Raw genomic sequence first — 24,266 nt, 5'->3', positions numbered from 1 at the left:
AACCTTCATTTCCATGTCCACTGCTCTGCCCCAGTGTCTGAAATCTGGAGGTCAGTCTGTCCTCTGCTGCAAGTCCTAACCCCCAGTAACCTTAATTGAACTGTTCTAAGGAGATAGTTGGAACATAGCTTTGTCATGCTTTTTGGATTTTAGCTATATGGAAGTTGTCTCTAGGTTCTCTGTTTTGCTTACTTGCATCTTGCATGCAGTACTGTCAGCAAATTGATGTTGGTAACTCTGATCTTCATACTCTTTTTCAGAAGCTCAGTTTTCTTATGTGTTTTGTTGTTTGTTTTTTTTCTTCAAGGTGGAAAAAATATAATTGGTTCAAAAATTAGAATTTATAGCCTGGATCCATCCACTCAGTGGTTCACAGCTGTTGTTGTCAATGGTAATCCAGCTACAAGAACTCTAGAAGTCAACTGTCAGGAGGTAAGAACCAGTTGCTGGGGGTTTACAGATGGGGGGGAAATGGGTGAGAATTTGTGTTATTCTGGTTTCTTTGCTTTCTGTGCTGTGTAGACAGTTCTGAAGCACCAGTTTGTGTGTTTTCATGCAGAGACACTGTGACAATAATATATTGGTCAATTCAGCTTGGTAGTCAAGCAACCTAAAAGTTAAATGTCTAAGCTTAGTCTGAACCACAACATCTAAGAAAAATACATTGGACCAGGAGCTTTCACCTCTCTACATAACTGCTTCTGTGTTTTTGTTCCTTTCCAAGATTCCAGCTTTAAAAACTCTTGATCCAGAGTTAATTCATGTTGAAATCATATATGAGAACAATGGAAAATGTGGTAAGACCCATTCTTGTTTGTCCTTCAAACACTAAGCAGCATAATTGTGATTAATAGACTAATCTTGATCACCTCTTCCAGATAAATCTAAGAAAAATGGGGGCGTGAAAAGGAAGCCATCTGAGAATAGTGGAAGTGTTGATGCTAAACACACAAAATCTTCTCTTGAGGTAATGTTTATGTTATATATGACTGTTAGGTAATGGTTATGTCATTTCTCAGAACAGTCTTAATAAGGATTAGATGGGAAAGTGAAATAATAAATATAATCCCTGGGAGGGTGTGTTGAGTTCTTTGAAACTTGTCTAGGCATGGATAAAACATCTTGCCTGGTGATAATCTGAGGAAAAGTTACTGAGCCTTGAAGTTTGTGGGTTTTGTCTTCTTTTTTTTTTCTTGTCTTCTTTTTTTTTTCCTTGCTTTTTTTTCCTGCTTTTTTTTTCCTGCTTTTTTTTTTCTTGCTTTTTTTTCTTGCTTTTTTTCCTTGCTTTTTTTCCTTGCTTTTTTTCCTTGCTTTTTTTCCTTGCTTTTTTTCCTTGCTTTTTTTCCTTGCTTTTTTTCCTTGCTTTTTTTCCTTGCTTTTTTTCCTTGCTTTTTTTCCTTGCTTTTTTTCCTTGCTTTTTTTCCTTGCTTTTTTTCCTTGCTTTTTTTCCTTGCTTTTTTTCCTTGCTTTTTTTCCTTGCTTTTTTTCCTTGCTTTTTTCCTTGCTTTTTTTCCTTGCTTTTTTTCCTTGCTTTTTTTCCTTGCTTTTTTTCCTTGCTTTTTTTCCTTGCTTTTTTTCCTTGCTTTTTTTCCTTGCTTTTTTTCCTTGCTTTTTTTCCTTGCTTTTTTTCCTTGCTTTTTTTCCTTGCTTTTTTTCCTTGCTTTTTTTCCTTGCTTTTTTTCCTTGCTTTTTTTCCTTGCTTTTTTTCCTTGCTTTTTTTCCTTGCTTTTTTTCCTTGCTTTTTTTCCTTGCTTTTTTTCCTTGCTTTTTTTCCTTGCTTTTTTTCCTTGCTTTTTTTCCTTGCTTTTTTTCCTTGCTTTTTTTCCTTGCTTTTTTCCTTGCTTTTTTCCTTGCTTTTTTTCCTTGCTTTTTTTCCTTGCTTTTTTTCCTTGCTTTTTTTCCTTGCTTTTTTTCCTTGCTTTTTTTCCTTGCTTTTTTTCCTTGCTTTTTTCCTTGCTTTTTTCCTTGCTTTTTTCCTTGCTTTTTTCCTTGCTTTTTTCCTTGCTTTTTTCCTTGCTTTTTTCCTTGCTTTTTTCCTTGCTTTTTTCCTTGCTTTTTTCCTTGCTTTTTTCCTTGCTTTTTTCCTTGCTTTTTTCCTGCCTTTTTTCCTTGCTTTTTTCCTGCCTTTTTTCCTTGCTTTTTTCCTGCCTTTTTTCCTTGCTTTTTTCCTGCCTTTTTTCCTTGCTTTTTTCCTGCCTTTTTTCCTTGCTTTTTTCCTTGCTTTTTTCCTGCCTTTTTTTCCTGCCTTTTTTTCCTTGCCTTTTTTTCCTTGCCTTTTTTTCCTTGCCTTTTTTTCCTTGCCTTTTTTTCCTTGCCTTTTTTTCCTTGCCTTTTTTTCCTTGCCTTTTTTTCCTTGCCTTTTTTTCCTTGCCTTTTTTTCCTTGCCTTTTTTTCCTTGCCTTTTTTTTTCCTTGCCTTTTTTTTTTCTTGCCTTTTTTTTTTCTTGCCTTTTTTTTTCTTGCCTTTTTTTTTCTTGCCTTTTTTTTTCTTGCCTTTTTTTTTTCTTGCCTTTTTTTTTTCTTGCCTTTTTTTTTCTTGCCTTTTTTTTTCTTGCCTTTTTTTTTTCTTGCCTTTTTTTTTTCTTGCCTTTTTTTTTTCTTGCCTTTTTTTTTTCTTGCCTTTTTTTTTCTTGCCTTTTTTTTTTTCTTGCCTTTTTTTTTTCTTGCCTTTTTTTTTTTCTTGCCTTTTTTTTTTCTTGCCTTTTTTTTTTTCTTGCCTTTTTTTTTTTCTTGCCTTTTTTTTTTCTTGCCTTTTTTTTTTCTTGCCTTTTTTTTTTCTTGCACTTCAAACTTTCCCTATGTTCTTTTCCCCAGTATTTCACACCAAAACCTGCATTTTAGGCAGTTAGCCTTTTGAAGCTGTAGGCTGGTGCTGGGGTAGGAGTTGTCTTTTCTTTTGTTGCTTCTTGATCATTGGCTTCTGTGCAGTCAGTCCCAGTGCTGAGTGAATTATAAAGACCTCACAAAGGTCTGGCATGAGGTAGCAAGTACAGGAATAAGATTCCTCAATGGGGAGAGGGGTCTATCTTGTGTTTACTGCTGAGGAAGAGTGTGCAACAAATCAACATGAGGCAGCTACTGTTGTTTCTGTAGCTCCCACTTGAGTACCTTCAGCATCTTTCAGATACAGTTTGTCAGTCTTTAGCTTCCTGCATATGCAGCCATTGAGCAGCCTGCTGAATACATGCAGAAATTTTATATTCCAAGTGTCCTGCAGAAGAGTTCTAGTGATCTGAATTCAGCTTGTTTCACCACTATTTCCCTTTAAGTAGTGAAGCAATTTCCTTCTCATTTTCTGGTCTGCCTTCCTGCAGAGTACTGGATCCTTTATCACTTTTGTACACTCTAGGAACATCTTGCAAGTATTTTCTCAAAATGGTTAAAGTGTACAGAAGCTCTATTTGTTTCTCTGATTTTGGTGGATGTGAATACATGGTAATGATAAGCCAAAGCACTCTTTTTTTTTTTGTTTTATTTAGTATGTGATAGTATTCTGATTTCTAATATGGAATTAAATAATCCCAGTGGTTTTTGAGAGCTTGTGTTGCTGCCTGACAGCTGTGTTATACCAAAGCAGAAAGGAAATATTTTGGAGTTGATGGTAATGAGTCTGTAGTGTAACTTCCAGCTGTAAGTTGATCATGTGGGAGTGGAATGTGGATGTTAGAGCTGAGGAAGGAGTCCCACAAAAAAATCCTTTTTTAAAGACCCTTGGTAATTTGGTAGGACTGTTGCATTCCTAAAAGAACTGTAGGTTTGTAAGGCTCATGATTTTAATCAGCTTCTACTTAATACTTGCTGAATCCTGGTAGAAAGATTTTTCTCACTACAGGGAAGTTCACATGTAGATTTTTGGTAATGGTGTCAGACCAACTTCACACTTGTCATTTCATCAGTGTTTTTCTGATGAGTTCTGAAAGCTATTTCTGAATTCTGATTACTGCAGTACTTTTAGAAAGATCATTGTACTGGCAGTTCTGAAGACCAGAGCTTTGTCTACCTCTGCTCCATCTTAATGCACCTTCCTTCCTCCCAAAAAAGTTTGGTGTTAATTATTGAGAAAATGAATTAACATGTCTAGTGTTTCATGGAACATATTTAAATGGATACTCTAAGGTCTTTCCATCTTAGGGACTGAGTGAGGAATGGTCACCAAACACAGTGGGAAGGGCAATGTTTTTCTATTTAAGCTGAACCCTGCAAAGTATTGCTTTTGTTAATCTGATTTTTTTTCTGTTAAAATCTCCCTTATAGGTTTCTCCCAGTCAGGGACCTGTGCAGTCAGTACCAACAGTGTTTGGTGAAGCATTGTTAGGATGTACTCCTGCAAATAAAGATCAAAGGCATCAAGGCCTGCCCCTGCCAGCTAACTCACCACCCAACCTTGGTGCAGAAACTCCTCAGGGGTAAGGAATCAATTTATGCTTGTACAGTCTTTTTTCCCTCCAAAAAGAGCTCCAGTTCTTAATAAAACAAATTCAGAGGTCATCTTAAGGAACTGCAGCAACTAGTCTGTAATATTAGCATAGAAAAATGTTAAACTTAATTAGATAATAGATAATTTTCTTATGCCACATTTTTTATCCTGCATTTGAGGTTGTTGCCCTTCAGTGTAACAATCCAATGTTACAGTTTCATCAGTTTATAACTGATGGGTTATGCATAGGTGCAGTGCCCACTTCCTGTGAATCTCATTCCTTCCCTGCCCCAAGACAAACAGAACACATTCAGGTGTCCTGTGTGCTGGCTTCTTGCAGGTCAAGTACAGGTCCTCAGTTATATTTCTGTCTAACACCAGTGTCTAAACTTTTTTACATCCAATTTTGTCACAAAAATGAACATAATGGTAGAAATAGTGTGACAGGAAAACTTAGATTTTGTATGTTAGCTTTAAAAGAAATGGAATAGGTTTTATAGGTGCTTGTAGTGCCAGCCACAAAGAATCTTCTCACAGACATACAAGTGAAATGCATTTGTTAATGCAGCTGTTGCATGAGAAAATGGGAAAGCAACTGTTTCATTGTGAGAAGGTAGTGGAGTAGCTGCAGTACATAAATTTGTGTGTGCCACATGCATGTATAGATTTAGCATTCTCTCCAGCTCTTTAAAAAAAAGTCATACCCAAAACCCCTCAAACCTACTTAACCTCCCACAGTCTGAAGTCTTTGAACATCAGAATTCAAAGTACATCATTAAATTTCTTTCTTCAACCTTTAAATGTGACCAGATTGAGCAGCTGATGCCCTGATGTGTTTGACACATTTGTGTCTAATTCTTGCACGTTGTGTGTTTCAGCACATGCAGACGAAGCTTGCCAGAAACTCATCCTTCTTGTCTTAATCCTGGAATGAAACCATTGAAGGAAGATCTGACAGCCTTTCCTAAAGTAGGGTTTATATCTAAAGAACAAATGCAAAATCCTAGTGATCCCAATGGCAAATGTACCTCTTTGATGACCTCAAGATCTTCCCCTTTGACTGATGAAAAAGTAACCAACCTGAAAACTGAGAACGAACCTCTTCTGAAGGCCACAACAAACTTTCCAAAAGATTGCATTTCTGTAAAGCAGTTGCAACATGGTAACTCTTCCATAGCAATACCAAGAGTCAGCACCGCTCTGGAACTGCAACGGACTTTAGATTGTAGACCCTCAACCTCAGATGCTCATCTTCTCTCTTTTGCTGAGGCTGGAATTAAATCACAGAGCAATTGCAACAGCCAGAACAGACACAAACGAAAGATTGATGAACTTACAGAAATGGAATTTTTTATTAAAAGAAATCCAAATGAGATTCTGTATGACAGAAGTGAAATAGAAAGCTTTTGGACTGGAAGTGCCAAGGTCCAGGATAATAGTAAGTATTTTTGAAACTTCCTGTCTTGTGAAAGCCCTTGTAGCTTCTGTGTAACTACATACAAGTAGGACCTTTGTAATGCACACAAAATTAGTAATTTAAATTGTGTGAGTCAATCTGGAACTTGAGTCATTTGTGGATTCTTTTACAGGAAGAATGCAATAAATCTGAGGAAAATGTCCTTTCCTGATAAAGGACTAGTCATTACTTTCTAGAAAGAAGTTGTTACAATTGTATGCAAGAGCAGCCTGACAAGATGAGTTACAAAAACAAGGTTCTGTTTGGAGTGCAAATGGCATAATGAGACAAAATTTTTGAGCAATGGTCCTACATTTGTTAGCATGATCAAAGTCTTTCTTAAAGCTTTGTTCAGGAGGGTCTGTCTTTTAATAACTGTTCTGAAAACAGAGCAAAAAAAAAAACCCAAACCCCAACCAACCAAAAAAAAAAGTACTCAAAAATCACCAAAATCACCCCACCTTAAAACAGCCCACCTTGTCTCAGTGTTTTCTGTGACACAGTTCCACTTGGTGAGCTCTTCAAGTTTTCCATATGGGACAGAATGGGAAAGGCTGTGGCTGCTTAAGGAGCTGGACTTCTGATGTTGTGTTGTGCTGTGTGCCAGGCAGCATAGCTGATTATTCAGGGTTCTGGGGATCTCCCTACACACCCACCTCTCCTTTTTTTCCAATCTCCTGTTGCTTGGTCTTGGATTACAATGTGCTATTCCATAATTAACACGGATACAGAGCTAAGCAAGCAGTGACTGCTGTGCCCTGCTAGGCCTCACCTGCAGTGTGGGAGGAAAAGGGCTGTTTGGCAACTATTATAGTAAGATTCTGAAATACATTGTATTGTGAAGGGTGGAAACAGGGCTGAGGAATGACCCAGTTGTACTTCTGTCTTCATTACTTGTGAAATATGATTGCTTTATGCTCTGGTCTGCTGAGGTATTGAAAAACTTTAATCATAAGCAGATACTATTGCAAAATGTTCCTCCATGGAGGAGCTAAAGCTGCTCAACTTGGGTCTCCAGACTATGACTCAGGTGGAATTAGTGCTTAAAGTTTCTACTGCCCTGAAAAGAGGCTTCTGCCAACGGCAAATATTTTAGCATAACTTTGATTCAATGTGATGTAAATTTTACATGGAAGAGTTGATTTGGATCTTTAAGTAAAACACATTTACTTGCACCTTTATATGAGAAACTGAAGCTTGTCCAATCTGCACTGCTCTTCCCTCCAGTCATAGTTCGCAAGTCAGTTTTAGCAGATGCTGCTAAAGTGAAGAAGCTGCAGCAAAGTGGAGAAGCTTTTGTCCAGGATGGTTCCTGCAATAATATTGCTCCTCACTTGCACAAGTGCAGGGAATGTCGTCTGGACAGCTACAGGAAGAACAAAGAGCAGAGAGAGTCCACTGTCTTCTGTCGATTCTTTCACTTCAGAAGGTAAAAAGAATTTTTACATCAACCTTGATACTCTTTACATATGGATAACATCACTCGTGTCCCAGTTGGACATCTGACTTTTTCCCCTTTTCTGAAAGGGGGGCTGTTGCATGCACACTGTAACGTGGCTCTTTGTCTTCCAGGACAGATGAAAACACAGTTATTTGGTCAAAGTGGTCTCATTTAGGTCTCTGGTTCAAAACTGCCAGATGACAGTGTATAGCTGTTAAGCTATAAGGCTAATATACCTAACTAATGAGAGGTTGCCTGTGGTTTTTTAGCTCTTAGAAATTTTATAACTGCCTCATTTGAGCAGAAAATATTTTGGCAGGACTCTGAGCTCTTTATTTTGCTGTTCTGGGCAGGGTGCCAGCAGGATAACATGAGTTCAGTTTGAGTGCTACAACTCAGTAGCACTGGAGATAGTAGTGAGAGGGGAGATTCCATGCACGTCTCCCAGAGTTTAGCAGCTGGACACATGAAATGTTAGCTGTGTTCCCACAGCTGTGGAAGAGTTGCTGTAAGTGGCCAAGAGCTTTCAGCTGGAGTCATGCATTAGTAGTGAGGAAAATAGTAATTTACATTGTGTTGCTCCATTCTTTGTTCCACTTCACACTTGAGAGTTTGTGCCACTTCTTTAAGCTTGCCACAGAAACGTTTAACCAGTACAACTCATTGGGCTTCAGGGAGGGAAGGGTCAGCAAAGCAACTTGAAGGAAAATCTGGTGACTGCAGTGGTGGCTGCTTTTCCAAACCTGATCTGCAGCTTCAGATCCCCACCCACAGCCCTCAGAGCCCAGTTCTTGAGTTGAAGAGTCAAGGTTTGTTGATGTTTTACCTCTTTAGCTCTTAACACACCCTGAGGAACCCTTTCAAAGACTGTTGAGCTGTCACTTGAAGCCTGTACCTAAGCCCAGGGTGGATGTTGTCAAACTGCAGTGTCTGGCTGGTTTTTAACATGTCCTTTCCTTTGTTTTCAAGTTGTGTAAATTTTTTCCATGAACCTTTTGATCTCATGTCCAGATGTTGTTGCACACTTTTGATTTCCCCCCACAGCCATTTAAGCTTTGGGTTGTGTTTAAGGAGAGGAAGGTAACACTTGTGATATTAGAGAGGAAAAGCAAAAATATTACTTGTCACTATGGAGATGGGGAGCTTACTATTCTCAATCTTCCTCCTGATTTTCAGAGGCATAACTTTCTTTTGAGTTTCTAAGTAGAATAAAAAGAAGCTAAGACCTGAAAAACTTCTGAAGAGGGAAAACAAAAGGCAGAAAGGTTACAAAGGATGTGGGGTAAAAAATCCACAGACTTTTCTGCAAGACCATCCCCCCAGTCCATTTTGTAGCTGAAGGCTTAAAAGAAAAGTGCTACTCATCTGTTATTTAACCTTGGATTAGAGATTTTACTATAGGAAATCTTGGTATAATCTGACTTTAATTGAAGAACTTAAAAATGGGTGAGGCTGGAGTAACAACATCCTATCCTAATTCATCTTCTCCAAGTGAAAACCCAGACATGCAGTGCAGTTCAAAGCAGTTAAATCCTTCAGTCTAGAAGTTGGAGCTGATGGAACTGTTTCTTTTTATTGAATATGAAATCTGCAAAGTTTGAAGATGATGTTTGCCTGGTGATGCCAGATGCTAACATGTGTTTTCTTGCCATACTTAACACATAGTGAGCACATGTCATAAGAAATCAACTTCCCCTTTACAGCATTTAGTAAAAAGGTTCCTGAAAACATGAGTAGGACTCTTAATGGTTTTTATTTTATAAGCTACTAAAAACACATTTAATTTTTCTACCTGCTCTGAATCACATAAGAATAGCTTACTGAAATTTTGGACATTTTTGGCAGCTGCTTTGAAATTAATTGTAACTGAAATGGATTTTATGGTGTTCTAATATCTCTTGTGAGTTTGTAAATACTGAATTAAATACTGCTATCTCCCCTAGATGGGTCAATAATGCCCATACATTTTTAAATTACATTAACATTATTTTGGTTTGTGTGAATAAAAAATTGTTAGGAAGTCTACTTACTGCAAAAAAAAAATTATTATGAGATTGGATTTTAATTTTTTTTTTTAACATAACAAATCTTTTAGCATAACAAGTATTTTTACCCATGTCTGTTGCAGTCATTATAGATGTTAACATTTCCTTCCCACATTAACTCACTGAGATCAATGTAAACAAAACATAGGAGATGTGTTTTATTCCTTTCCCCCCTCTTTTCACAGGCTGCAGTTTAATAAGCATGGAATACTGCGTGAAGAAGGTTTCTTAACTCCAAATAAATATGACCCTGAGGCTATTAGCTTATGGCTGCCTTTATCAAAAAATGTTGTGGGTCTGGATCTTGACACAGCAAAGTATATTCTAGCCAACATTGGAGATCACTTCTGTCAGCTAGTGATATCTGAAAAGGAAGTTATGTCTACAATTGAACCACACAGTAAGATTTTTTTTTTTTTTATTAAAACAACGTGTATTTTAGTATCTTCATGTGAAACTTTAAGTTTCTGTGAAAAGACATTGCATGCATTTGGAAGCAACACAAGACTTCAGTGTTTCCCTCTCTTCTCAGAGAGAGGTAATGGTTAAGATCCAGTGTGAACCAGTGTCAGCAATTGTTTGCTCACAGGCAGGGCAAAAGAGAAAATAATTCTATCCTTCTTTGTCAGAAGACTTCTCAATTTATCAAATTACTTTTCCTGTTGCAGAGAAACAGTGTTAAAAAAATAAATAGAACAGCAGGCACCTGACAGCAGTTTATTCTTAGCATGTAAATGAAATACAGCTTTCATTTTCATGGCACAGATTCTGTTCAGTTGCTGTGGTTCTATTCTGTTGCTCTTGCATAAAGGGATCTAATGCTGATATCAATAAAGAATTTTTCCCTCTACCTGAAATTTTCCAGTAGGACCATTTTAAGGGATTTCAAACCCTACTGGGAATAGACCCTGAGGGGTTCTGTTGAGGGGGTAACTGACTGTAGAGCAAACTTTTCATCCTCACAGTTTTTTGTCCACATCAGAACCTTCTTGTAGCAAACATGAGCAGACAGATGGGCAAAGTTGTCATCTTGCATAATCACTTCTCAGAGTAGAATGACTCTTAAAACTATGTTTGTTTTTTGGATTATAACTACATGACTGAGACCCAGCAGCTTTAGAAGACTGTCTACCCAATCTCTTTAGCATTTGGGTAGTATTGACATTGTGTAAAGTTCATGTCAGTTTACCACTCACTCCAGGGTTTTGAATAGAAGGAAAAAAATCTGAGTAGGCTTGAATTGCCCTTGAGAGAGGAGGAAAGACTTGAGGTAATTGCAGAAAAATGTGCTGAGGGGTTTTACCCTGGACTACTGGGGAGCTGCAAGCTCTGCTCTTTGCTTGAACTGGAAACGTGTCCAGGCCTGGGTAGCCAAAGGATCAATAGCAAGAGAAACAAAGTAGAATATTGAACCACTTCCAGAAGGATGAAATTTTGAGTGAAATTCATGGGGAAAAAAAAGGGAGTTGTGATTAATAGCAGAGGATAAATCAGTTAGCATACCCACCAGAACCATCTGCTTATAAAAAAACCCAGGCGCATGTGAGGTGTAGATTTGGTGTAAAAGGAGCAAAATGTCACCAATTCCTCTTTGATTATTTATTGCCCTGGCTGGTGAGAGTAAGGGCAATCAATTTCATTAAAACAAAGGATATATTTTGTACCCTGAGTGGGAAATAAGTAATTTACAGTCTAGGTACTCATTCTTCTTTGAACAATCTGGGGAAACACTGCTCACTGAGTTGGCACACGAACCACCATGATTTGAAGTTATGATAAAACCTCTCTTGGCAGAGTTCAGCTGAAACAATACCTTTTAATAAACATTCTGTCTCTGACAAACTGACCTTTTTCCTAAATGTGAACATATTTTGTTCAAATACTACTTTGTAGGGCATCATTTATGTAGGAATATTTTTGTACTTGCACAGTATGCCTTGGGGTCAGCCCCTCTGTCTTTTACCCCAGTGAATTACCTGACTGGTAGGCAGGGCCACAAAACAAACAAGTGTGAGGGGGAAAATTAATTGAGAACTTCCTTAAAGAGAGGTCCTTAGAGGATTAGTAGCAAAGCACAAGTGAAATTATCACTGTTATGTAGTAAAAGATTGACCAGTGTAGAAAGAAGGGCTTGTTAGGTCTCATTGCTCCTTGGCCAGTAAGTGCCAAAAGGAGATCTTCAGAAATAGGAGACAAGATCAAGCTGCAGAGAGGAAACAAAAGAGTGGGAGTGGGAACAGACAAAATCAGAAAACTGAAAGATGAAATTACATGCAAAAGATGACAAAAAACTCTTTAATCCTCTTTTGGAAAGTTGGAGGATTATCCTAAGAAAATGGTGTATTGGACACTCTGTTCTGGACCTGTTTTTCTGAATCTGTGACAACAAAGGCTTTGCTTTGGAGTTCCAATACAAAACCAAGTCTGAGTCTTCTATCACTACAGTGTTTTAATGTAGCTATATTGAACATGCAAATACTTTGGTTTGTGTGTGTGGTTTGGCTGTGACTAATGTGTCATTTCCTACAGGACAGGTAGCCTGGAAGCGGGCAGTGCGTGGAGTTCGGGAGATGTGCGATGTCTGTGACACCACGATCTTCAACCTTCACTGGGTCTGCTCTAAGTGTGGCTTTGGTGTGTGTGTGGATTGTTACAGGATGAGGAAAAAAGGCTTACATGAAGGTGAGAATGCACACCTGTGGCTTGGTATATCAAGAATAGTAAAATAGGTAGCTTTCCAGAGAAGGATGAAAGATGATAAAATGAATGGTTTTGTTTACAGATGATGACTCAGATACTTTCTCCTGGTTTAAATGTGTGAAGGGGCAGGAACATGAACCAGAGAATCTAATGCCTACACAGATAATTCCTGGAAAAGGTATTTTAAATATTTCATTGGGCTGCAAAAGTGGTGTAGATTTTTGTTGTACTAAGTCAGGGTTTTGTTTTTAATATAGTAAAAGCTTAATATTTATTGTCAAAAAACTGGAACAGCCTGTGGAGTTGGTACTTATTTATCATCTTTGACCTTTACAAAGCAGCAGCAAAACTTCTTGTTTAAGGATGAACTGTTCACATACATGTTTACCTGCATAATTTCTTAAAGTCTTATTGAATGCTGGATATTCTGCTTACACATGAACTCACTAAAGACTCTCTTCCTTCAGCTCTCTATGATGTTGGTGATATTGTTCACTCAGTAAGAACAAAATGGGGAATAAAGGCCAATTGTCCTTGTGCAAACAAGCAGTTCAAAGCACTGTCAAAGCCAACTCTAAAGGAGGAGTCAAAACAGGTATTGCTGTTGTCTTGCACTCTGTCTCTATATTGGTTTGCCTCAGTCTGCTACCAATGTTTGAAGCCAATGGTAACTGACTTTGTAGCTATGCTAATCCTAGACACTACTGATAACCCCACCATGTAGGTTTTTGTTAAAATTTTGTATTCAATATTTATCTTTCTGGTTCAGGTGTTTAAGTTTTGGGGAAAACTGCTTTGTGTCCCTTTGGCACACTGATGCCTCAGTAAGTGACCTATCCTTGAAAAATGCTCAGTGAGGTTTCTTGGAGTAAAAAATAGGATTAGATTATCCCTTGGGTCCTGGAGACACAATAGATGCAGCATCTAAAAGAATAAGTAGGGTGGAAGAGCACTGGGAATCATAAAAGAATTAAACATGAGTAAAATTTTGAGGGCTAGAGCAGTGTGGAACTGTGTAGTAATTTCTCTGGGAACCTTGGTGGAAAGTGTGCTGCTCATTACATTACACAACCCCCTACTGTATGGTTATTATGATTATTTGTAAAAGGATGTAGCATTTATTTTGCATTTGAAAACAGCACAGATTAATGACTTAGTTTTGCAACATCTTGCAAATAACCATCTGGATTAAGTAATTTTAATAATGCTGAATACTTATTCTAAAAATAAGTATATGAATATGTTATTTTAAGTGTAAGAAGCAGGCTGAACTTGATTTTGGTGTTGGTAATCAATAGAAGAGATGAAAAATACTGTGAAGTGTTTAAAGTGAGGAAGATGGTTACATGATTCAAAAATCAGCCTACAACTGACCTAGCTTCAGCCTTCTGTTTCTCACAATTTCCACTGTGAGCCTGGACACACAGCTGCATTGAAATTTATCTATACCTCTCTGTGTCAAATTAGGTACTGCAACTGGTTGTGTGAGAATAAGCTTATTATATAAAAGTTCTCAGCATTTCATATTATGTCATTCTTGGAATCCTTACCAAGCATCAGCACTTGTTGGGAGATGAAATAACATAGGTACAGGTGGAAAATATTTTGTTGACTGAAAATTGAGCAAAGCAAAGAAATTTAGCCAGTCATGCAGGAATCCCAGGTCAAAGCAGTAGTTCAGGTTAGTTTGATACCTAGAATCTCCAGACATGGAGGATTTAGCCTGAATAGTAGATGTACAGTAGTCCTGGGCTTGGGTTTTGCTGCCCAGGCTGGTGCTGGGCTCATTTTAGAGCTGGCAGGTGAGAGGACTTTTGCTGCCCTCTTAGGATAAAAATTTAGGAGCACAACGTGTTAAGATCTACTGAACTAAATCACCCAACTTAGCCCTGGTCTGAGCATCAGCTGTCACTGTGAGAGCACTGCAAAGCAGTCCCCACAAATCCATCTGGTGAACTCCACTTTCTGTGCTTCTGTTGAGGGATGATGGATTCTGTTGGTTGCTCTTAAAGAATCCTGCAGGATCCTCATCTCTGGCCAGTGCTGAGATGCAATGCTGACCTCTTGTGGAGGGCAGGTATTTACTGAAGGGTCAAACCGGTTTTTTCCAGTGAAAGGAGGAGTCTGAATTGCTTGCTTCCCTTTTCCAAGTTCTCTGTGTTTGTGTCTAATCAAGTTCTCACTTTGTTTTTTTCAGAACTTGGTACCTGGAGAGAGGACCAGCCTTCAACATAACAGTTTTGTCCTGAGCCCACAAGTCACTACCCACGACCCTCCTTTAAAATCAGCAATTGGAAGTAAACAAACTGCTTCAGTAAACACTTCTCCTTCATTAAGCTGGCTGTCAAACCTAACAAGTGGAAACGTGAATAAAGAAAACAAAGGTATGTGCAGTGTGGAACCAGTGAAGATCAAACCCTTTTTGTGGCTGTTTGTCAGAAAAATGTATTTCAGACCCAGCAGTATCTTGTGTTGGAAGTGATACAATCTGCCTGCTGGGATGGGTGTTCAGAGCCTGTGCTGCAGAACTGGTCCCTGGTAATGCCTTGTGAGTAAAAACTGGTAGGGTTAGCACATTGTTTTTTAAAAACTGAATTAACCATCCCATTGATGCAATGAAAATTCAGTTTGAGAATATGGTTTTAAAAATGTGTGATTTTAAAAACTTTGTAGTTAAGTGAAAGGAGTATTTCATCTGCATTAATTGACATGAGATTACATATATATATGTACATATTTGTGTATAGGACCATCTTGTCTTAATAAAAATCCAAAGCATATACTTCTCATGGTTCAGAATCCTTACTTCATTTTCAGAGGTTCTCTTTCCTTCATTTCAGAGAAACTCCCCATACCTATTTCAAAGAATGAAAATAAACCTCTTCAGACACTCCCCAGTCTGGCTAAGCCTGCTGCAGCCCTGCAGACATTCAACAGTGCAATATTAACACCTGTGAGCAACAATAACTCTGGCTTCTTACGGAATCTGCTCAACTCCTCTGGAGGAAAGGTATATGAGAAACTTTGGTTTACAGGTTTGATTTGATTTTGCTTAGTTGGCTATTGAGCCTGTGAAACAGGCATTAGTCACAGTGGGTAAAAATGTCTGTCTTCATTTGGGAAAAAGTCTGTCTATGCTGAAGTGATCAAGTTAGTGCCTGGATTCTGGAGTAGCAGCTTAGTGGTGCTATCATCAAGACTTGCTTGATGAGGGAGTGGAAACCAAGTCATAAAGCAGATGAATTTATTTAGGCAGTGTCTGGCAGGCACATTGATTTGCCTGCCCATTAGACTCAAAAGAGAAGCATCAAAAGTTACAGGTGGAAGGAAAAACACTGTAGTGGGTGACTATCATTACCATACCTCATTTGCAGACTGGTTCACTTCAGAGGTTTCTGGGCTTTGTTTTCCCTTATGGATAGGACTTGAAAATGGGTAAAATATTGGCCTTGGGAGTTCCTTGATGAAACTGCATTTCTGTTCTTTGATATAAAGACAGTGTTGGTTCATGCTCTGTTTCATGGTTCTCTGTAAATGTTGGTGAAATGTAAATCAGAACAGAACTTCCTATGCTAGAATGCTGCAGACAAAGTGGCATTGGTGCTTTAATGATGGTGAGTTTCTAGACAGCAAAGTCTGCAAGATTTTTCTTTTTCTGCATGATTGTGAGGTCAAGTGGCAGATTTTGAAAGTGACAGATCCCTTCAAGACTGCAGGACAAGGCAATTGGAACGTGCACCAACTTTTTGGTTTTCTTTCTTTTTATAAATCAGACAGACAACGGACTCAAGAGTACACCCAAAATCCTTGATGACATTTTTGCTTCCCTGGTGCAAAACAGAACTGTTACAGACTTGCCTAAGAAACCTCAAGGACTCACCATCAAGCCCACAATCATGGGCTTTGATACCCCTCACTACTGGCTGTGTGATAACCGTTTGCTGTGTCTTCAAGATCCCAACAATGAAAGTAACTGGAATGTCTTCAGGGAGTGCTGGAAGCAGGGACAGGTATTTAGGTTTTCCTGCTTTTTCCATTTTCATGTGCTTTGCCCTTTAATTGAAGAGCAGGGACAACCTTGGTGCACTGATGAGCAACACTAAACCTTCATCAGCTGTACTGCATGAAAACTGTTGGATCCTTGGATAGAAAGATATTTTTTGTTGGAAATCAGTTTCTAAACACACTGCTGAGCTTAGTGCTCTGTATAAAAAGCTGCCTCATATCTTGACATAAAGAATGATCATATGCATGGCATAATTCTGGCAAGGCAGGGTGAGCATTTAGTTTGAGAAATGGTGTTCACAAGGTGCTTGTGTTCAGATGTTCAGTACATTTGATGCTTTATCCTGTTCTGTTTGAAATTAGAATTTCTGGTCTTGAAAAATTCTTAAAAATACACATTATTTTTTATAGCCTGTAATGGTGTCAGGAGTTCATCACAAATTAAATGCAGACCTCTGGAGACCAGAGTCCTTTAGGAAGGAGTTTGGTCAGCAGGAAGTAGATCTGGTTAACTGCAGGACCAATGAAATCATCACTGGAGCAACTGTAGGAGATTTCTGGGATGGATTTGAAGATATTTCAAGTAAGTACTGTGAATTTTTTTCCAATAGGTAAAATATTCAGTGGCAATAATCTTTCCTTAGCACAAATTTGCTATCATTAAGCAGCATAAAGGATATTTCCAGGCTTTTCCTTTATTCTGGGCAGTTTATCTGCAAGGTATCCTCCATATGTATACCTAGAGTGTTGTGGACTGTATAGAAATTGTCTGCCCTGTGGAGGTTTGGCTGCCTTTAGTCTTGTGAGGAAGCATTCTGAGAGCCTGGGACCTTATCAGGCAGGTTCACCTCTCAGCTTTTTTTTTCCCAATTGGGTGAAATATAAAAGACCCTGTGTAGGGTTATGGCTCACAAGGTAATTGAGTTCTGTTGGTCTAAGCTTCAGGTGCCTTTTGTTCCTAAGGAACCAAAGTTATGTGGAGTAGAAATAGGTTTGGGGGAGGTGAGCTGAGCTACAGAATTTCATCTGTTTGTGTAATGTAAACTTATGGAAGTTGGGACTTTGGGGTGAGAGGAGTAGGAACTGGACATCTCACACCTTTCTTTTCTTGATCTTTTAAGAGATTTTGCTTTATTATCAACTGCTCTCACCTCAAACACAACACAGATGCCTGAGCTAACCTGTAGGAAGTGCTTGAGGAGGGGAGCTGCTGGTAAAGGCTGCAATCTGCTGTCTCAGCAGTAACACCCAGCTGTGGTGTCAGATGAGCCTGTGTGTCCTTGGTTCCATGTAAATAACTTTGAAGCTAACGGTATTTGAAAATAAGCATTTATTTGTCTTTATTCTTTGGATATTGAGTTGTACAAAATAAAACTTGCTAATATTTGACAACAGGTCGCCTGAGAACAGAAGAAGGAGAGCCAATGGTGTTGAAGCTAAAAGACTGGCCTCCAGGAGAAGACTTCAGAGACATGATGCCTTCTCGGTAGGAATTTACAAAGCAGTTGCTCAGCATTTGTCTGGTGCACCTCTAAAATAATGTCTTGTAGGAATACTGTTAAGTTTTGCCTCCTGCTTCATTCACCTTTGAGAAGCAGCTGGTCACATGTGAACCATTTTGTTCACCATTTTGCCTGACATACCTAAAAATGCTAAACAAGTCTTATGATAAATGTCTGTGCAGTTCATTGTATTTACTGCCAAGGAAACTGCATACCTAGAATTAGTAATCATTGGAAGCTTTCTGAAAGCCTGAGAAGTTTTTCAATCTAAAGTGCATTTTAAGTTTATTTTTTGCCTATTTTTCTGACTCATTCTATTCTATATTAGTTGAGATTATTACACAAGGAAATAGCATTACACCAGAGCAGTTAAATTTGTTTGTCTGCTATATTCCTGTGTCTTGTGTTGTGCTTTTTCATGGTGGCCAGTAAACCCCCTAGGGGAACAAGTACAGCTTCTTGACTGGAGAAAGATTTTGTTGCAGTCTATTTTAATCTGCTTTTTTTATCAGTTCCTAACATTAAATTGTGCTGTGTTACTTTTAGGTTTGATGATCTGATGAAAAATATTCCATTGCCAGAATACACTCGGAGAGGTGGGAAGCTCAACCTTGCCTCCCGACTTCCCAACTATTTTGTACGACCAGATCTGGGCCCTAAGATGTACAATGCCTATGGTAAGGGATTTTTCACTCTAAAGGTCTCATCCACCACACACTGAAACTAAAATTTCCTGTAGACTACATGAATCCTGACTGTTGTAGACAATTTGATTAATCTCACTGATCTGAAAACCAAATTTTGGCTCACTTACAGGTATTACTGATGTCCAGAGCTTTATGTCATGTTGTTAAATCTTTATTTGTCCAGATGGTTTCAAGACAATAATATTTATTCCCAATCTTCAATCAGCTTGTTCCAAGTGTATACATAACCTCTCCTTCCTATAGCTGTCAATGTGTATTCATTGTTTTGCTACTTCTGGCTGTATCATTTTTGTTACTTTTCCTTTCAGGGCTGCATCATTTAATTTATCTCTTCTTGAGCAGTTCTTTCCATGCTTAGTTCACATGCTGTCAATTAAGACATTTGAAATTTTAGTGGGATCATGGCCAGTGAAGAGATTGTGGCCCCCAAATATGGCAGCATCTGCCTTGAAGAGTGACTGGTTTTAAGAATGCTTTATTCTAAACTATAGAAACTCTTGTCTTACAGGACTTAAACAGGATTTTTATATATCATGCAGGCCAAGGTATAGATACACACCAGTGTCATCCTGTAAACTGATCCCTTGGGAAGACACAAGATGGGGCAGGGTCCTGAATATAAAGTATAATGCTGTATATATCAGAATAATTTCCCAATAAAAGTAAAAGCTGTCTTTTTTTTTTTTTTTTTTTTTTTTTTTTTTTTTTTTTTTTTCCCAGGTAGTGTTGCTGAGAGGGCTGTAAGGCATTTTCTAACTAATGTACCTGCTACTTTTTTGTTTGTTTCAGGCTTAATAACACCAGAGGATAGAAAATACGGCACAACAAACCTCCATTTGGATGTGTCTGATGCAGCTAATGTTATGGTTTATGTGGGTATCCCCAAAGGCCAGGCTGATCAAGAAGAAGGTAAAGTCTTTGTTCTGGCAGGGTTATTTCTGTGCTTGGAGGGAGAGTCCTTCAGTTTAACAGCTCATGTTTAATCCCAACAGAAGTGCTTAAAACCATCCAAGATGGGGACTCTGATGAATTGACAATTAAACGTTTTACTGAAGGTCGAGAAAAACCTGGAGCTCTGTGGCACATTTATGCTGCTAAAGATACAGAGAAGATCAGGGAATTCCTTAAGAAGGTAAGTTGCTTGCTCTTAAACCCCCCCTTTCTCTCTGGATAGGCTGCAAATATGTGTCCTTGGACTTTGCTTCTTCCTGTCCTTGTTATTCTGGAAATAAATGGAGCTGAGTTGTATCCAAGTGTATCCACATCCTATGTGCCATAAATCTTGTCAGAGCTGAGGAGGGCAGCGAGGTGAAGCTTGAAGTTACCCTGGATTGTAGCCACACTGCTTTTGCCTCCACTTCTTAAAGCACAAGTAACAATGTTATGTCGTGAAAAAAAAACCAAAAACAAACTGGTTTAGATTTAAGCTAAAACACAGTTTAATGTTAAACCAGATCCTTATTAAAAGCATACATGCAAGATGTTCTTGGGAAATGTCAGAAGAATATGTTCTGCATAAAATTCTTCCTTGTTTTCTTCCTTTTCCTACTTCTTTCTTCCATAGAAGATTTGAATTAAGGGAGAAGCATGAGGAATTTGGGGTGATGTTTTCATAGGAGTTAAAGGTTCAGTAGAGATGTGATATGACATCCCAAAGGGCTTTTTTTCAGAATTTAAATTCATCACAAGTGGTTCAGAATTCTTGGTGATGTGAATTCTGGAACTTTGGTGTTCTAAAAGTGGAAAGAGCTGGTATGGTGATGTTTAAAAGGATGAATGGGGTGACAGGAACAACTGTTGGCCTTGTTCAGCCTGAGTGCTGTCTTTGGGCAGAAGCTCTGAGAGGCTTCAGCAGATATGGTCAGTATTAACAAATCTTATGCAGTATCATGTTTTATCAAGTATTTGATAAGCATTGGCATGTTGAGTTTTGACATCTGTCTCTCACACCTTTTCTCAGTCCCTTCTAGCAGACTTTTCTGCAGGCAGGAGGCTTTTCAGCAGCTTGTCTTGGAGCAGAACCAATCTGTTTATCTCCTCCCAAATGAGACTTTGGGCTGCAGCCCTGGGTGTAAATGATTGCCACAACAAATAAAATTTATACTGCAACTTTTTACCAATATTTTCTCCCCACACCCCTCAAATTTCTCTTTTGAAGTACTTGTGCTGCCTTGTTTCTCCTGAAAATCTACTTAGTATCCTCTGTTTAGGTCAGTGAGCACTCTGACTGATGCTGGACTCGGGGCAGACACCTCCTGAATTCTGCACTCTGTAGTTTTTACAGACTATAGCAATATAAGTATTGGTCCCACTCTGAACACACTTAGCCCTTCTGTTTCTTCACAAGTTTGGTTTACTTGCCTTTCTTTTATCTGCCTCTGCAATGCACCTGTGAAGAAAGTGGAACTGAGAGACTGTGTCCTTGTCAAACCTGAGGACTGTGGAAGAATCCAAACCTTTCATTGCGTAACTCCTACACCCGACCATCCAGAGCAAGCAGGCAGATAAAGTAGCAGAGATAAAACAGCTTGTCCAGTGAGCTTGGTGGGTTATAATCTCTGTCATCTTGTGATTTTGTAGGTTGCAGAAGAACAAGGTCAGGAAAACCCTGTGGATCACGATCCCATCCATGATCAGAGTTGGTACTTGGACCGATCGCTGAGAAAACGTCTTCATCAGGAGTATGGAGTTCAAGGCTGGGCTATTGTACAGTTTCTAGGAGATGTTGTCTTCATTCCAGCAGGAGCTCCACACCAGGCAAGGCCCAGGGGCACACTTGCAGCCTGACCTCTTGGGCAGACATTTGAGCACCTGGCTAATGCTTTTTCCTTTTTCTCTCTAGGTTCATAATTTGTACAGTTGTATTAAAGTTGCAGAAGACTTTGTATCCCCAGAGCATGTCAAACATTGCTTCTGGCTCACTCAGGAATTTAGATATCTGTCACATACACATACAAACCATGAAGATAAATTGCAGGTAAGGACCCAATGCTCAAGGTGAGCCCTGTCTCTTAATCCTTAAAAAAAATAAACTGAAAACAAAACAGCAAAAGCCAACAAACAACCCTCACCAGACTCTTAAGAGCTGTGTCCACACAACCCAGGTTGCTTTCATGTTCAGATCAGCTTTAGTGCATTGAGTCTTGAAGGGGAATTTCCATATGTTTTTCAAATTGTTGGTGTTTCAGCAGTTTTGAGTCTTCTGAAGCTTCTGCTGAGATTCTTTAGAAATGTTTTTCATCCAGTTGTTTTGTTTTCCCTCTAGCTGAGCTTGCAACACTTTCTTCAAGCTACAAGGGTTTCAGTTTGTCCCCTGCTGGAATCTGAACCTTGTTTTCACAAGTTACTGATTGAAGTGTGTGCAGATGAGGGTGTTGAAGCTGAAAGGAGAGCCACATGAGGAAGCTGGGAAGTTGTGCAAATGTTTCTTGTACCTCAGAGGCTTCCAAGCTGCCCCTAACCATGCTGTTTGATTTTCTCCTAGGTGAAGAATGTCATATACCATGCTGTTAAAGATGCAGTTGGGATACTGAGAGCAAATGAGTCCAGCCTTAGCAGACCATAAAGTAGAAAGCCTTAACCACACACTATGAAACAGAAGCATTGGCAGCTGTTTTAACTACTCAGTCAGGACCTCTGTGGACTTTGAGATTATATGAATGTTACCTCATCTTCCTTTCAGCAGTACCAGAGGATTGTGGTACTATGTTCTGTGTATTCTTCCAATGTTTACAAACCTGATATGTATATGTAGTAATATGTATGGACTGTGGCATACTGTGAATGCTCAGTTGCAATAGAACTTTATATGGAGTTGCTCTCCAAACTGTACAAAATACCTCCTATAGAACTGTTGGGAACTATTCCAAATTACTCATTTGAAAAAATATTATTCAAGACATTGTAAAGCTTTGATTTTTAAAATTTATTTTGGGGTGGGAGGAAGTTCAGTCACCCAGTTTAATAACCAATTTACATAAAAATAAGAATGCAGTTCTGAAATTTCACATTAACATAGAACTAGCATTTAAAAGTAGCTTTAAGCTATTGTATAGTAACATAGAGATGGGGGTTAACCATCTTTAGGTAAATGTATTTAAATTTCTAAATGTTAAAGACTTTTAATCAGATGTCTTCTGTTTGAAACTGCTCTTAATTTGAACTGATGTTTGACTCTCTGGTTTTTAACACTGAATGGTCTACATAAAATTCTTCTATTTCAGATACTGCTCCTTGCTTGGCTTCTTCAAACTGCTTAAACTATAATTAATTTGTTCAGGGCTTTAAAATGCAAAAGAAAATTGTATATCATATGCTGTTCATACAGTTCAAGTAGTCCAAGGGTATTGAATTAGTGACAGAGCTGGTTTATAGCTGTTTTGGTTTGCCCAAAGCATGACCTAATGCTGCTTCTCAGCCTGTGCCAGCTCTCAGGTCTCTGTCCAGGGACCTTCTGCAGGTTCAGGCTCAGTGACACACACATTGCTCCCAAAGTGCTTGGGCTGAAAACATCACAGAACTTAAAACAGGCAGAGAGGGGTCCAGAGTGACAAAGCACATCTCTAACAAGCTGAAAGGCACAGGGGAGCTGTTGGGAAGAGCCAGGCTGGGGTAGAGGGAACCTCTGAGCCAAAAGTCACTTTTCTGAACCTAATGTAACAAACTGACAAACTCTGTGCAAATTTCCCCTCCCAGCTCCCCCAGGCCTTGTGTGTGGCCTTCCCACAGGCCCCCTGCAGTGGCCCTCTCCAGGGGAGGTCCCATTGTGTGTCACACCTGCAGGTGACCATTTACAGGGAGGTGACCACTGTGCTGGGATCCCTGAGGCAGCTGTGAGGCACTGCCAGCCCTGGGGTGTTTTCCTCCCCCAGGGAAATGTTCCTGGGGCTTGAATTCTGCTGAGCAAATTCACTGTGTTCAGTGAGAACCTCCCTCCACCTCTGACAGTGACTTCTGGGCTGTTTCTTGTCACTTGAGCTGGATTCTGGGAGGAAAAGCAACAAACCCTGCATTTGGTGTTGTGTGATTTGACTAATTAATATCCTTAAAGGCAAGGCTTCAGAGGAATGTTTGTCCTTGCAGTGTCCAGTTTGAAGTAAATGAAGTCATGCACTGGAATTCTCTTGTGGCCAGGTAGGGTATTTATGGGGAGCTGGGGTACAGGTGTGGTACCTCCCAGCCACTGAAATGAGTCACACTGGTGTTACTGGTGTAACACCTGTGTGTGTGTGTGTGTGTGTGTGTGTGTGTGTGTGTGTGTGTGTGTGTGTGTACACATGGGAAGACCCATTTAATTTGGATTTTGAGTGTTCTTGTCACTTGTTCAATCTGGTTTGATGGCAGCTGCTACCTCCCCAATCTTGCCAACTCTTCAACTTTTTTTTTTTTTCTTCTTCTTCTTTCTTCTCTCTCCTCTCTGTATTTTTAAGACAACAAACCACCCCCTTGCCTCTTCTTGTTACCTGTTGGGTGGAGGGAGTACACGAATGGAACTCCAAGGAGTGCACAGCCCTGCAGCTCTGGGGTTCCTCTGCTTGCTGTGCTGTTTGCCACCCTCTGGCAGGAAGGGGAGCAGTGCTTGGCCCCTCCTGGCTTTTTGTGGCTGAAACTGGAAGCTGTTGGGCACCATCCTCCAGGTGTCTGTGTGCCTTGGCTGTCACTCTACCCTTGCTGTTGCAACACAGCTCTTTATAGATTGTTTTCTTTTGGTGAGCCTTCCTTAAAATTAGAAACAATTCCCTTTGCCTGTGAAGCTTTGAGGGCATTGACACATTCAGGGGAGAGATGGGGTGGATGTTTCAAACTGCCTTTTATGAGCCACTTTTTCCTTAAGAGGAAAACTCTCCTCGTGTTTTGGATTCCCTTGAGCAGAAGTCACTGCCATGCAAGCAGCAGGTGGCTTCTCACCACTGCTGGGGCTGGGATAGTGAAGTGATAGGAGCTGGGGTGAAGCATAAGGAGATCTGAAGTGGCCTCCTCCCTTTTGGGGCAGTG

General features: G+C 39.4%; 1 protein-coding gene across 1 annotated transcript in view; it reads left to right on the top strand.

Annotated features, from left to right (window-relative positions):
• Window positions 1-22,494, top strand: part of KDM3A (lysine demethylase 3A) — a 29,856-nt gene extending 7,362 nt beyond the window's left edge. Inside the window, exons 5-25 of the mRNA XM_071753209.1 lie at window positions 308-432; window positions 725-797; window positions 879-967; window positions 4,254-4,405; window positions 5,295-5,854; window positions 7,100-7,301; window positions 9,544-9,758; window positions 11,888-12,040; window positions 12,141-12,236; window positions 12,526-12,653; window positions 14,256-14,442; window positions 14,899-15,068; window positions 15,832-16,068; window positions 16,475-16,646; window positions 17,459-17,549; window positions 18,112-18,242; window positions 19,062-19,181; window positions 19,265-19,404; window positions 20,853-21,029; window positions 21,115-21,249; window positions 21,757-22,494. Of these exons, the coding sequence (XP_071609310.1) occupies window positions 308-432; window positions 725-797; window positions 879-967; window positions 4,254-4,405; window positions 5,295-5,854; window positions 7,100-7,301; window positions 9,544-9,758; window positions 11,888-12,040; window positions 12,141-12,236; window positions 12,526-12,653; window positions 14,256-14,442; window positions 14,899-15,068; window positions 15,832-16,068; window positions 16,475-16,646; window positions 17,459-17,549; window positions 18,112-18,242; window positions 19,062-19,181; window positions 19,265-19,404; window positions 20,853-21,029; window positions 21,115-21,249; window positions 21,757-21,837 (3,434 nt within the window). The 3' untranslated portion in view covers window positions 21,838-22,494. The remainder of the gene's footprint in view (window positions 1-307; window positions 433-724; window positions 798-878; window positions 968-4,253; window positions 4,406-5,294; window positions 5,855-7,099; window positions 7,302-9,543; window positions 9,759-11,887; window positions 12,041-12,140; window positions 12,237-12,525; window positions 12,654-14,255; window positions 14,443-14,898; window positions 15,069-15,831; window positions 16,069-16,474; window positions 16,647-17,458; window positions 17,550-18,111; window positions 18,243-19,061; window positions 19,182-19,264; window positions 19,405-20,852; window positions 21,030-21,114; window positions 21,250-21,756) is intronic.
• Window positions 22,495-24,266: the final 1,772 nt, after the last annotated feature.

This window comes from Heliangelus exortis, chromosome 10, assembly GCF_036169615.1.
Source record: "Heliangelus exortis chromosome 10, bHelExo1.hap1, whole genome shotgun sequence".
NCBI lineage: Eukaryota > Metazoa > Chordata > Aves > Apodiformes > Trochilidae > Heliangelus > Heliangelus exortis.
Note: the sequence above shows the minus strand (reverse complement) of the source record. Positions and strands in the feature narration are given on the sequence as shown.